This window comes from Meriones unguiculatus, chromosome 17 (assembly GCF_030254825.1).
Source record: "Meriones unguiculatus strain TT.TT164.6M chromosome 17, Bangor_MerUng_6.1, whole genome shotgun sequence".
Lineage (NCBI taxonomy): Eukaryota > Metazoa > Chordata > Mammalia > Rodentia > Muridae > Meriones > Meriones unguiculatus.
Genome location: NC_083364.1, coordinates 60,853,910 through 60,867,389, shown reverse-complemented (window position 1 = coordinate 60,867,389; position 13,480 = coordinate 60,853,910). Strand labels below are relative to the sequence as shown.

The 13,480-nt window shown below is 38.7% G+C and overlaps 1 protein-coding gene and 1 pseudogene across 1 annotated transcript; both read left to right on the top strand.

Moving 5' to 3' along the window:
- The first annotated feature begins 2,880 nt into the window (after positions 1-2,880).
- On the top strand, positions 2,881-3,882 carry LOC110544177 (olfactory receptor 5H18). Its single transcript, XM_021630268.2, has one exon. The coding sequence runs from the start codon at positions 2,885-2,887 to the stop codon at positions 3,830-3,832; it is 948 nt and encodes a 315-aa protein (XP_021485943.1). The 5' UTR covers positions 2,881-2,884; the 3' UTR covers positions 3,833-3,882.
- Positions 3,883-4,199: 317 nt separating this feature from the next.
- Positions 4,200-13,036, top strand: LOC132648509 (olfactory receptor 5H8-like; annotated as a pseudogene).
- Positions 13,037-13,480: the final 444 nt, after the last annotated feature.

Here is a 13,480-nt window from a genome sequence, read left to right as displayed (position 1 = left end):
CTGGAGAATTCGATACTACGATGGAGCAGCTGAGAGTGGCCATTGTCACAGTAAATTCTACCGGAGTGGACGCAGGACTAGCCACAGGATTATCAACATGGATTGCTGCAGCCATGAATCATCTGAAGGAATGGGCGGGCATGGGAGCGTTAGCAGGCCTTCTGGTGTTGGTCTCCTTGGTTTGCCTGTGGTATATATGCAAGATTAGAGTCTCACAACAGTGTGATGCAGCCATGATCATTCAGGCCTTTACAGCCATTGAAGCAGGACATTCTCCCCAAGCATGGTTGGATACCATAAAAAGCTAAAATGATACGCTCAGGATGCGAGGCTAAGCACTGCACTCAGGGTCAGCCGCTTTCGACCCAGAGAAGAGCATGTCTGATTGCATGCGGGTTGATGCCCCAGGTCCTGCCTCTGAGAAAAAGGTATCAGACGGGTCTGATGCTCTTTGGGTGGATGACACCTAAATGAACATCGGTACAAAGTCCCAATTTATTTCTAATATCAGAGATCAGACCTCTACTCTTGCCTGATGCGTCTAAAACAAAAAGGGGGAACTGTAGAGAGCTGCGGAATGCTATGCCTTAAAGATGGAGCTGGTTTCCGCCTTCCACCTTCCCGATGGTGAGTGCTCTCTGTCACGAACAAATCCACATTTGGCTAAGGCTGAGGATCTGGCTTGCTTCCATGTATGTGGACCTATCTGCATTGCCCACGTGGCATGCCTGGGTTGGCTACCCAGAGGCTATTTAAGCTGTGGGCTGGCTTTCCCCAGGGTCCGAGGATTGTTCAAGGTTTCTGAATAAACTGCATTGAAAAATAAATACATAAATAAAAATTAAAAAAAGTTAAAAAAAAAAGAAAGCTACAATACAGGTTTTTATCCTATGACCAGTTCAAAAAAATAAAGGATATTATTGTTATGAGATATTCCTCTTTATAAAAACTCTCTATATAAATATATGTGGGCATATACATTTACACACACACACACACACACTCAAACATTGTTATGTTTTGAATAGACTAATTGATTGAAATAAATTTTCCTCAGGTGGTGAGTTGAGTCACTGAGAAGTGACTTGTCAGTCTTCAAATCTTTGAATTTACGGACACTGCTGCATGATAGCAGTGTCCTATTGCCACTATCCTACACCTGTTATTGTTTTTCCCCTGCTCTTTCTCCATGGATAACACCTACTTACTATAATTTTATCAGATTTATGACCAACTTGAGAGAGTTCAGACATATTCAAATGTTATTTGTATTGGCAGGACAATGTTATATTGGGGCTTTCTCATGTAGAAAATGTAGACAACTGCTTCATTAAAACGATGTTTTGTTTAGTACAAACATCATGGCACCAAAGCACTCACTGCATTCAATTTAATATCTAAACCAAAGTTTACATAAAACCATCAGGCATGTCACTTGTGATGAAATATAATGACATTAAGTATGATTTGAATTTATTAACTAGACTTGCTCACAGTGGTTTGATGTTTATCAGTCCTCTGGGAAGTCCGGATTTTGCACACACTTCCATCATCAATGCCCAGCTGGTGATCTTCACTTTATTCTACTGGGAATCCTCAGGCATTCCGGGGGGAATTTCAGATCTTCACACCCTTGTTAGAAAAAGCATGCACAAGATTGCGATAGGTTGACACTGTGTTCAAAGAACAATGATGTAGAGAGCATTTTCTTCCTTCGCCTTGTAAGAGAAGCCATCCACGTGAGTGAGTGAATTGCTCCTGTCTTCACATCGGTGCTGTCATGTGCTGCTTCTGCTCTTGAAAATACTTTTAAAAGATACTGGTAATGTTGAAAATATTTCCTGATATTAATTGTTAGAAAGGAGATTTAAAATGTTCAAGATTTAAAATCTGCTAACATGGTATTTTAGAACTTATGTATGAAATGAAAAAATAGCCAGGGGGGTATTTTTGAAAATTAAAGGTTGAAAACTCTGCATGTTTTATTCTCATGACTAAAGTCTGGACAGAAAACATAGCTGTAAGTTTAACTATTCCCTCTAATATGATTTATTATCATCCTACCATATTTATAGTGATTTTATCAGTTGAGGTGAAATGTGAGTGCTTCAAAACTCAGTTTCCAGACTGATGACATTATTTTTGTATAACAAATAATTACACAATTCTTATATAAAGGCCCACTCAATGCAATTACATTTTTAATTAAAACTGAAGGTTTACTAATTAAATATTAATTATTTCATAACTTCTCACATGACAAGTTTCATTAATACTTTACCTACATACAATATAGATATAAAATATGTACAAATGAATATTTATCATTACAATTATATGTAAATGTACAAATATATGATGAAGATTGAAACACTTAGAGTCTTAGATTAGGAAGGTTGAGAACCACTGTCCTAGATCATCTGTTTTTGCACTTGACATTGTATTTCTGTGCTATTCTTATTAGCTTTCATTTCCTAGTATCCACAATACTCAGCCTTGTGGTTCACTCTTGCTGCTTTCTTTGATCACTCTGCTTAATATGCCTTTCTTGCCTCTTTCTTCTCTCCCCTTTTGGATATGTAGGGATTTGGTTTTAACATGGGAAATGAGCTAACTGTATGGAAGTTGGTACTAAAGTAGAAAATGGAAGAACTGGGGCTAAACAGATGGTGGTTGGGGTACCTCCTGATTTCAGAGGTCCTAGGTCCAATCTCTAGAGGCCACATGGTGACTCACAATCACCTGTAACCCCAGTTCCAGAAGATCTGAAAAATTAAAATTCCATTCTGATAAAAATGTGATTTTTGTATGAAACCCTGTCCCCATATTGACCTTAAAATATTGATGCATGGTCCTTTCCGTTTATTTTATTTCACTCCAGGCAATGTCCAGTGAGCAGCTCATGGAAAAAGGGAATACAACGCTGCTGACAGCCTTTGTTCTCACAGGGCTCACCAATCACCCCAGGCTGCAGGTGCCCCTGTTCCTGCTGTTCTTGGTCATTTATCTCATCACTCTTGTGGGGAACCTGGGTCTGATTGCTCTCATCTGGAGTGACCCCCACCTCCATATCCCTATGTACTTTTTCCTTGGGAGTTTGGCTTTTGTAGATGCCTGGATATCATCCACAGTGACCCCTAATATGTTGGTTGACCTATTATCCAAAAACAAGGTGATATCACTTTCTGAATGCATGATACAATTTTTTGCCTTTGCTTTCGGTGGAACCACGGAATGCTTTCTTTTGGGCACAATGGCGTATGATCTCTATGTAGCCATATGCAAACCATTACTTTATCCAGTCATTATGACCAATAGACTATGCATCCGCCTACTAGTTTCAGTATTTGTAGGCGGCTTTCTCCATTCCTTGTTTCATGTGTTGTTTTTATTCAGATTGACCTTCTGTAATTCTAATATAATCCATCACTTTTATTGTGATATTATGCCACTGTATAATATTTCCTGTACTGACCCTTCTCTAAATCTTCTATTAGTATTTATTTTGTCTGGTTCGATACAGGTATTCACCATTATGACTGTCCTGGTTTCCTATACACTGGTTCTGTTTACAATTTTACAAAGGAAGTCTGTCCAGGGCATAAGGAAGGCTTTCTCTACCTGTGGAGCTCACCTCTTATCTGTGTCTTTATACTATGGGCCTCTTCTTTTCATGTATGTGCTCCCTGCATCACAACAAACAGATGATCAAGGTATGATGGACTCTCTGTTTTACACGGTCATAATCCCTGTTCTAAATCCAATTATCTACAGCCTGAGAAACAAGCAAGTCACGGATTCACTGAAAAAAAGATTAGAGAGACATGTTTAGTTTTCAAAAGTCTCTTGTCCGTTCATACAAAATAGCCACAAAATTTTCCATCTTGGATATTTTTGTTTTAGAAAATGTTCAAAAATTTTTTGCAAATATAATTATCACATTTCTTTTATACTCTGATTAAATTGATCCTTTGAGTATTTTAACAATGATAAGGTGACATCTAAAATCAAATCATTAAAGTGTTGTTATTTCTAATGTTAAAATGTTAAAAAAAAAAAAACTTACTAAGTTTTCATGCCATGCTAAATAAAATACAAAGAAAATATTCCACTGGTGTATGTGGTCTTCTATGTGACTTTACTAATTCAGTAGTTATTAAAAGCAACACTGGTCCTTTCCAAATAATTTAGTAGGAGACATGCCACAGCAGGTAGGGCCATCTAGATTGAACAATTTTAACTGTCTTTATCCAATGTATGCTTAAAAACCTGTTTGTTTAAACACATGAAAAAAAAATCCCAAGAAATCTACCAGCTCTTCAGACTTCTTTTTTCCAAAGTTTTGGTTTTGGTTTTCGGTTTGTTTTGCTTTTTGTTTTTTACTTTTAGTGCTTATAGAAATTCACACAATGTATCATGGGAAAAACATCAGCAAAAAATGGAATGCAGTCATGAAAAGACAGTAAAGGCAAGGACAAACTTTATGAGCACTCTCACAACTTCCTGTTTCTTTGCGTGATAAGAGATGCCTATCTTTTCTTTGTTTAAGATGTCTTGAAAGTACTCTTTTGGAGTGAGGATTACCTTATTTTGTTTTGTTAGTTTCTTTGTTGCTGTATTTTTATATGTTTTAAATAACTTTACACAGATTTATGTATTTAAATTTTTTCATTATTCTTGAAAATTTTATATTAGACTACAATGCTATATGATCATTTCTACCTTCTATTTTTTCCCTCCAAATTTTCCCATATTTTTCATACGTAATTCTGAGTGTCATCAGACGCTGAGACTCACAGCTAAAAACTGGGTGGAGTGTAGGGAGCCTTGTGGAAGAGTTGGGGGAAGGATAGAAGGACCCCGAGGGATCAGGAGCACCACAAGACGACCAACAGAGCCAATTAACAAAGGGGGATGGTGGATACTGAATCACCAACCAAGAACCATGTATAGACTGGTCCTAGACCCCCTACACATATGTACCGGATGAATATCTTGGTCTTCATGTGGGTTCACTTGTAAGGGGAACTGGAGCTGGTCCTGACAAGGACTCAGTTGCATGTTTTTCAATCATTTCCCGCTGGCAGGGCTGCCTTGCCAGGACACTGAGAAAGAGGATGCGCAGTCCTGATGGGACTTGATGTACTGGGATGGGAATAGGACTCCCCTTTTCTGATGGGAAGGGGAAAGGGGAACAGGGAAGGAGGGCAGGACCAGGAGAAGAGAAGGGAGGGGGGCTATGATTGGGATGTAACGTGAATTAATTAATTAATTAGAATAAAAAGAAAAAATCTGGGTTTCATACAGAGAGGTTTTTTTCTTTTAATTATACTATACATTTTCTTGACTAGGTCACTGTATGTTATTACATAGTGCATAACTTCCATGAGTAAAAAGCTAAAGGATAAAATGGAAGAGTTAAGCTTATGTGGATTTAAAGAAACAAACGTGGTACAATACAAAGGAAATGGTCCTGATTTGCTAATTTAAAAAAAATCAGTCTTTAAAAAAAATGCTCTTTTGTTTATTATTTTTTAAACAATGATGGTTATAGCAAACAAACAAAGATATTTAAAAAAAGAAGATATTTTACTGTGTTGCGTAGTGGCATTACAGGCCACTATGCAAATTTCAAATTTAAATAGATGTAGCAAAAAGTAAATTAAGCTGTTTGTTTTCATTGAATGTTCATGACAAATTCTGTTAATACTCAACAGAAATTCACACAATGGGAAAAACATCAGCAAAAAATTTTATTATGTAAAATTTTGCCAAATCTTTTTCTACACTGGAGACACATAGTTGTTGATCTACCCTGGACACCTTGTGCAACTCCCTGCTTCTTTCTTTCTAGAAAATGCACATTTGCAACTTGTTTAATCAATGCTCAAGGCTTTCTGGTTATGAGTGTGCTTGGCAAGTGTCCACAGGATCACTGCACCATAAAGGAAGGTTCCTGAGTGCCAACCTTATTACTGAAGCAGAATCTGCATTTTAACAGGCTCTCTTAGAAGCTTATTGCTATTCATATTTGGGAGGCAGAGTTCTAGGCACTGTTCACTGAGATACTTTGTTTTCTTGCTCCTCTCTTTCCCTTGACATTCATTAAAACTATTTCCCATTAGATTTAAGTTTGGACTGGTAGAATAAGTTGATTTGAGCGAGTGCTCTCTGCCAACTCCATCTTAGGCTGACACCAGAAGAGCGTCTATTTCTTTGGGCTTACTAAATTGACTCTTGTATTAGCTTAAGGAGAGCTACACAAGTCAAAGTAGAAAATAGAATATATTTTATATATAAGTAAAAAATTCTCTAAACATGTCTGACATTTTCTACTTGAGGTAGAAAATTTTCAAGTCTCCTAAATTCTACCCTGAGGTAGATAACCAGAATTTTTTAATATAAAGATTTAATTTATATAATAAAAGTTTAATAATATATAAATTAAAATATAATGTAAGAGCATAATCGTGCTTAGTCATGTCATGTTTAAGATTCCAAAGGCTGCAAAACCCAGTGTAACTGTGGAGGTTCTCTGTAGATAGTCCAACTCTATAATGCCACTGAGAACCACCACTGGCCTAAAGGGATTTCCCCACAAAAGTCTCTTGGGAAATAGATTTCTTCATGCCTTGTCTTTTGGTAAGTGCACCCAGTTGTTCAATTTGTGAGGTCTTGCTTTGAATATATATTTATACATGAAACATCTTCTCATCTTGAGAAATGCAGACTCTGTATGAAAACATTGCTGCCTATGCTTTCCTTACTTCCGTGTTAAAACTGGGCTTCCCTATTTTATGAAACTTATGATTTTTAACCTTCTCCTTGATTTTTTCAAGGTATTGGCAAGAAAGAAATGATGTTTGCAATGGCTATATTGTTTATTTAAAAGTTACAATTTTGTTTAATACAAAAGTGCGCTTATAAATTGTTCAAATAGAAAAAATAAATGTAAACAATGCATCCACTCCTGATGTGATCTGATAGACTAAGATCAGAAGGAAGGAGAGAAGGACCTCCTCCATCAGTAGACTTGTGGAGGGGCATGCGTGAAGAAGGGGGAGGGAGGGTGGAACCGGGAGGGGAGGAGGGAGAAGCTTATGGGGGGATACAAAGTGAATATAGTGTAATTAATAAAATTAAATTAAATTCAAAAAGAGAAATGCTCAACATCCTTACCCCTCAGGGACATGCAAACTAAAACGACCCTGAAATTTCACCTTGCACCCATCAGAATGGCTAAGATCAAAAACTCAAGTGACAACGCATGTTGGAGAGCTTGTGGAGAAAGGAGAACCCTGCTCCACTGCTGGTGGGAATGTAAACTTGTACAACCATTTTGGAAATCAATCTGGTCCTTTCTCAGAGAATTAGGAATAGTGCTGCCTCAAGATCCAGCTATACCACTCCTAGGCATATATCCAAAAAGTGTTGAAGTATACAACAAGGATATTTGCTCAACCATGTTCATAGCAGCTTTATTTGTAATAGCTAGAATATGGAAACAACACAGATGTCCCTCAACGGACAGATGGATATAGAAATTGTGGTACATTTACACAGTGGAATACTACTTAGCTATTAAAAACAAGGAAATCATGAAATTTACAAGCAAATGGTGGGAACTAGAGAAGATCATCCTGAGTGAAGGATCCCAGAAGCAGAAAGGCCCACATGGTATATACTCACTTATAAGTGGATATTAGACATATAATATAGGATAATCATACTAAAATCTGTACACCTAAAGAAGCTAAGCAAGAAGGAGGACCCTGGGTAAGATGATCAATCCTCATTCAGAAAGGCAAACGGGACAGACATCAGAAGAGGGAGAAAACAAGGAGCAGTACGGGAACCTACCACAGAGAGCCTCTGAAAGACTCTACCCTGCAGGGTATCAAAGCAGAGGCTGAGACTCATAGCCAAACTTTGGGCGGAGTGCAGGGAATCTTATTGGAAAAGGGGGAGATAGAAAGACCTGGAGGGTACAGAAGCTCCACAAGGAGAGAAAAAAATATCTGGTTATAGGGATCTTTTCTGAGACTGATACACCAACCAAGAACCATGGAGATAACCTAGAACCCCTGCACAGATGTAGTCCACGGCAGCTCATTGTCCAAGTGGGTTCCCTAGCAAGGGAAACAAGGACTGTCTTTGACCTGAATCAGCAGGCTACTCTTTGATCACCTCCCCCTGATGGGGGTGCAGCTTTAGTGCAGCCACTCCTGATGAGACCTGATAGACTAGGATCAGATGGAAGGGGAGGAGGACCTCCCCTATCAGTGGACTGGGGGAGGAGCATGGGTGGAGAAGATGGAGGGTGAGTGAAATTGGGAGGGACGAGGGAGGGGGGATACAGTTGGGATACAAAGTAAAGAAACAACGATAGATAGATAGATAGATAGATAGATAGATAGATAGATAGATAGATAGATAGATTAAAAAATAAACTGAAATAAAATTTTAAAAATAAATATAGAAATCTATTGAGAAATTGTTTGTATACTTTATTTTTATAGCTAAAGTTTAGAAAAGCAAAATATGTATCTAAAACATTGTTTTGTTCTTACATGGCATTTATTACCTGTGAACCTGATTCTAATAGCCTTATAACATAAATTATGAGAAAACAAAATTTTACTCTTCAATTCATTTGCAAAATAAACCTTAGTGATTCTCCTGTAAAATATCTCTCAGTTGTTTATAGACAAAGATCATGATCTTAAATATATGTTCTAACTAACATTTACTGTATCAGTAAAATGTGATCTCTTGGATTTTTCTCACCCACTTCCTATAATGATTGCATTACATATTGCATACAAAAACAATTAGAAATTGTACAGGCGCTGCATCTCAACTGTCCTTTTCACCACCCGTAACTTAAAAGAGTATGTACTCACAAAAGTGTTTTAGAATCCTCAATTACTGTATGAACTTTTATAGAACTAAGCCCATCCTAACTCAACTTCAAATTGTTGGTTATTTGAACAGCAAGTTTCAGCTTTTACATTTGACTTGACAATACTCTGCCAAAAGAAAAGTGATGAAGTATATACCCTGTGTGTCTTTCTGCTTCTGGGATACCTCACTTAGGATGATCTTTTCCAGTTCCCACCATTTACCTGCTAATTTCATGATTCCCTTGTTTTTAATTGCTGAGTAATATTCCATTGTGTAGATGTACCACAATTTCTGTATCCATTCCTCAACTGAGGAGCATCTGGGTTGTTTCCAGGTTCTGGAAATTACAAAGAAAGCTGCTACAAACATGGTTGAGCAGATGTCCTTGTTGTGTAGTTGAGCATCTTTTGGATATATGCCTATGAGTGGTATAGCTGGATCCTGAGGAAACACTATTCTTAATTGTCTGAGAAAGTGCCAGATTGATTTCCAAAGTGGTTGTACCAGTTACATTCCCACCAGAAATGGAGGAGGGTTCCCCTTTCTCCACATCCTCCTCAGTATGTGTTGTCACTTGAGTTATTCATCTTAGCCATTCTGATGGGTGTAAGGTGAAATCTCAGGGTCATTTTGATTTACATTTTCCAAAGACACACAGGGTATACTCACTCATAAGTTGGTACTAGACGTATAATATAGGATAAACACACTAAAATCTGTACTCCTAAGGAAGCTAATCAAGGAGGAGGACTCTGGCTAAGATGCTCAATCCCCATTCAGAAAGGCAAAGAGGATGGATACCAGAGGAGACAGAACACAGGGAACAGGACAGGAGTCTACCACTAGGGCCTCTGAAAGGCTCTACCCTGCAGGGTATGGAGGCAGATGCTGAGACTCATAGCCAAACTTTTTGCAGAGTTCAGGGAATCTTATGAAAGAAGTGGGAGATGGTTAAGTCCTGGAGACAGCAGGTGCTCCACCAGGAGAACAACAGATCCAAAATGTCTAAGCATAGGAGTCTTTTCTGAAACTGATAGTTCAGCCAAGGACCACTCATGGAGATGGCTTGGAACCCTTGCACAGAGGTAGCCTAAGGCAATTCAGTATCCAAGTGGCCTCCATAGTAATAGGGACAGGGACTGTTTCTGACATGAACTGATTGGCCTGCTCTTTGATCACCTCCCCCAGAGAGGGAAGCAGCCTTATGTAGCCACTCTTGATGAGACCTGATAGACTAGGATCAGAGGGAAGGGGAGGAGGACCTCCCTTTCAGTGGACTGGAAGAGGGACACAGGTGGGTAAGAGGGAGGGTGAGTTTGGGAGGGGAGGAGGGAAGGAGGTACAGGGGGGATACAAAGTGAATAAACTGTAATTAATAAAAATAATTAATTAAAAAAACAGAAAAAAGAAAAGTGATGGAGATGAAAATATTCTTTTTTTAATTTTATTTTTTTCTTATCAGTTCATCGTATTAACTCTGTATCCCAGCTGTACCCCGCTCCCTCATTCCCTCTTAATCCCACCCTTCCTCCCTCATCTCCACCCTGCCCCTCTCCAAGTCCACTGATAAGGGGGACCTCCTCCCCATTCATCTGATCCTGTTTTATCATGTTGAGAAATGGGACCATCCCAAATTAGAAAAAAAAAACAAAAAACAACTGGACCTTGAATAAGGGCCAGCTAAAAAGAAAGAGCAAGTCAGGCAATTTAGGGGAGGACTGTCCTTAAAGCTGTAAGCGGCCTGCTACAGAGCCGAGAGATTGGAGAAGAGGGGAGGACCATCCTTGGAGCTGTGAGTTCCCCGCTACAGCTGCCAACTGCATTACTGCTATCTTTTCTGCTAACTAATCAATGTAAAGGCCTGAAATAAAAACTCTGTGCTTTGTATGCTCGGGGTCGTCTCCTGCTTTGAAGGGACGACCCCCATAGCGATCGGAATAAACTGCCTCTTGCTTTTGCATCGAACCGCGGTCTGTGAGTCACTTTGGGGGAGGGAGCGGTACGGACCCTGCACCGGGAGTGCAGGTTTTGCAATGTATCTTCAGGACTGGCTGCAAAGTCCTCCTCTGTGGCCTAACAGGACTGCTCCTCCCTTGGGGGGTGGGGAGGTCAAAGAGGCAGCCATTGAGTTCCTGCTAGAAATAGTCCTTGTTCCCCTTACTATGGGAAACCAATTGGTTACTGAGCTACCACGAGAAATCCATTCTCAAAGAATGGAAGAAGAAGAAGAAGAAGAAGAAGAAGAAGAAGAAGAAGAAGAAGAAGAAGAAGAAGAAGAAGAAGAAGAAGAAGAAGAAGAAGAAGAGAAAGAAAGAAGGAAGGAAGGAAGAAGGAAGGAAGGAAGGAAGGAAGGAAGGAAGGAAGAAAAAAGGAAGGAAAGAAAGAATTTACATTTCATTTAAATATCAAGGAAAAGAGGATGAGGTGTGGTGTTATTTACCTTTAATCCTAACAACTGGGAAAGAAGCAAAGGCAAATGGATTTCCGCGAGTTTTAAGGCAAGCCAGGTTCCTTGGTTAGAGCCTTTGCCAAAACAAACAAACAAACATACAAACAAAAATAAAGAAAGAAATACACAGGAAGAAACATGCTTAGCTGAAGCATTTTTTGAAAACAAGCAGGATACAGTGACTCAGGAACTGGCATTGATGAGAGTTATCAGAAATCCCTATGAAAGTCAGGGTCAAGAGCAAATTGGGTCCTCTGAAATCTTCTTTTTTTGGGGGGTTTTGGAAAATTATTCCATTTGTGATTTTGTTTCTGAGCTGAGTGTATATAAGGCAACTCATCAATCAATCTGTAAGGCCCAAAAAGTGTTTCCTCTCCGTGGCCCCTTCATTATCTACTTGACCTTTATGTTTCCAAGATTAGAGAATATTTTTAGTAATTTGGTTCTAAGTTCTGTAACAACCATAATACGGAAAGATCAAAATATGCAGAGAGCATTTGGCCAAAGGCACTACATTTATGAGCAACACAAAGTTTGTAAATTGAAAATTAAAGCTCCAATTTTAATTGCATACAAACTATACAGGAAACTAAAATTTGATTTTAACTCCCAGCTAACTCTTTGCATCTCTACCTGAACCACATGTTTCCAAAACATCTTCATATCAAGTCTCTAACCTTTTCTTTTAACTTTTTCTTGTCTGGCGCTTGAGATTTCTTTATGCTCACTGCCTTCCATTTCAGGGAGAACCCTGAAGAGCTGGTGAAGAGCAAGAACGCCACGTTGCTGACAGTTTGTCCTAGCAGGTTTATATAGTAAGCTCAGTGGAAAATCCCCTCTTCTTAGATTTCTTAGTGAGGTATCTTATCACCATCATGGGAAACATTGGTTTGATCAATCTCATCTAGAAAGACCCTCACCTTTACATCCCCATGGACCTGTTCCTCAGAAGTTTAGTTTCTGTGGAAACTTGGATATCATCCACTGTGTCACCCAAAATACTGGTTGCTTTGTTATTACATAACGTAGAGGCCTCTTTCTCTCAGAATGTCTGACACAAATCTTTGTCTTTGCAGTCAGTGCAACCACAGCACATTTCTCTTGACTGCAGTGGCCTATAATCATTATGTAGCTGTCTAAAGACCTCTATCCAGTGATCATGACTAATAGATTGTGTGTCTGGCTAGTCATTTTGTCATTTGTGGGAGGGTTTTTTTTCATGCTATAATCCATCACATTTTTATTAGGTTAAATTTCTATAATTCTGACATAATACTTTACCTTTATTGTGATATTATGCCATCTTTGAAGATTTCCTGTTCTGTTCCTTCCATTAATTTTTTACTGTTATTCACTTACCTTGGCTGATTCCATTCAAGTGGTCACCATGGTGACAGTTCAAGTCTGGTACGCATGTATTAAATTTACAATTATAAATTTCCTTATCTCTTTAAAGGAGATAAAGAAAACTTCCTCCACTTGTGGAGCCCACCTTCTATCTGTATGCTCTGCCCACTTCTTTTCATGTATGTGTGCCCTGCATCTCCACAAGCAGATGATCAAGACATGATGGACTCTCTGTTTTGTACACTCATCACCCCTCTGTTAAATCCAGTTATCTACAGTCTGAAAATTAAGAAAGTCAAAGGTTCAGTGATAGTATCATTAAAGGGAAATATTTAGATCTGATAATGGCATTCATTATCTTTTTTACAAAAGTTGTGTGTTCATGAAGGTTATGTTGTTATAATGCAGACACTACATGGGTGAGGAAAGCAATTGGTCTGTACTTCTTCTGCCTTACTTCTTTTACTCCCCTAATTGTCTCTGTTCCTGAATGAGAAACTGGACGTTAAGATTATGAGTATGTTTCCTGTTTTCTTCCTCCTCTGATGTCCTTCCTCTTTGCCTTTCAGGATGGGGATTGAGCATTTTAGTCAGGGTCCTCTCTCTTGATTAGTTTCTTTAGATGTACAAATTTCAAGGGGTTCATCCTATATTACATGTCTATATGAGTGAGTATATACCGTGTGTGTCTTTCTACTTCTGGGACTCACTCACTCAGGATGATACTTTCCAAGTCCCACTATTTACCTGCAAATTTCATGATTTTCTTATTTTTCATTG

What these genes read in the sequence shown, in the direction of transcription:
- LOC110544177 (XM_021630268.2), top strand. Translation starts at nt 2,885, where the DNA reads ATGTCCAGTGAGCAGCTCATGGAAAAAGGGAATACAACGCTGCTGACA.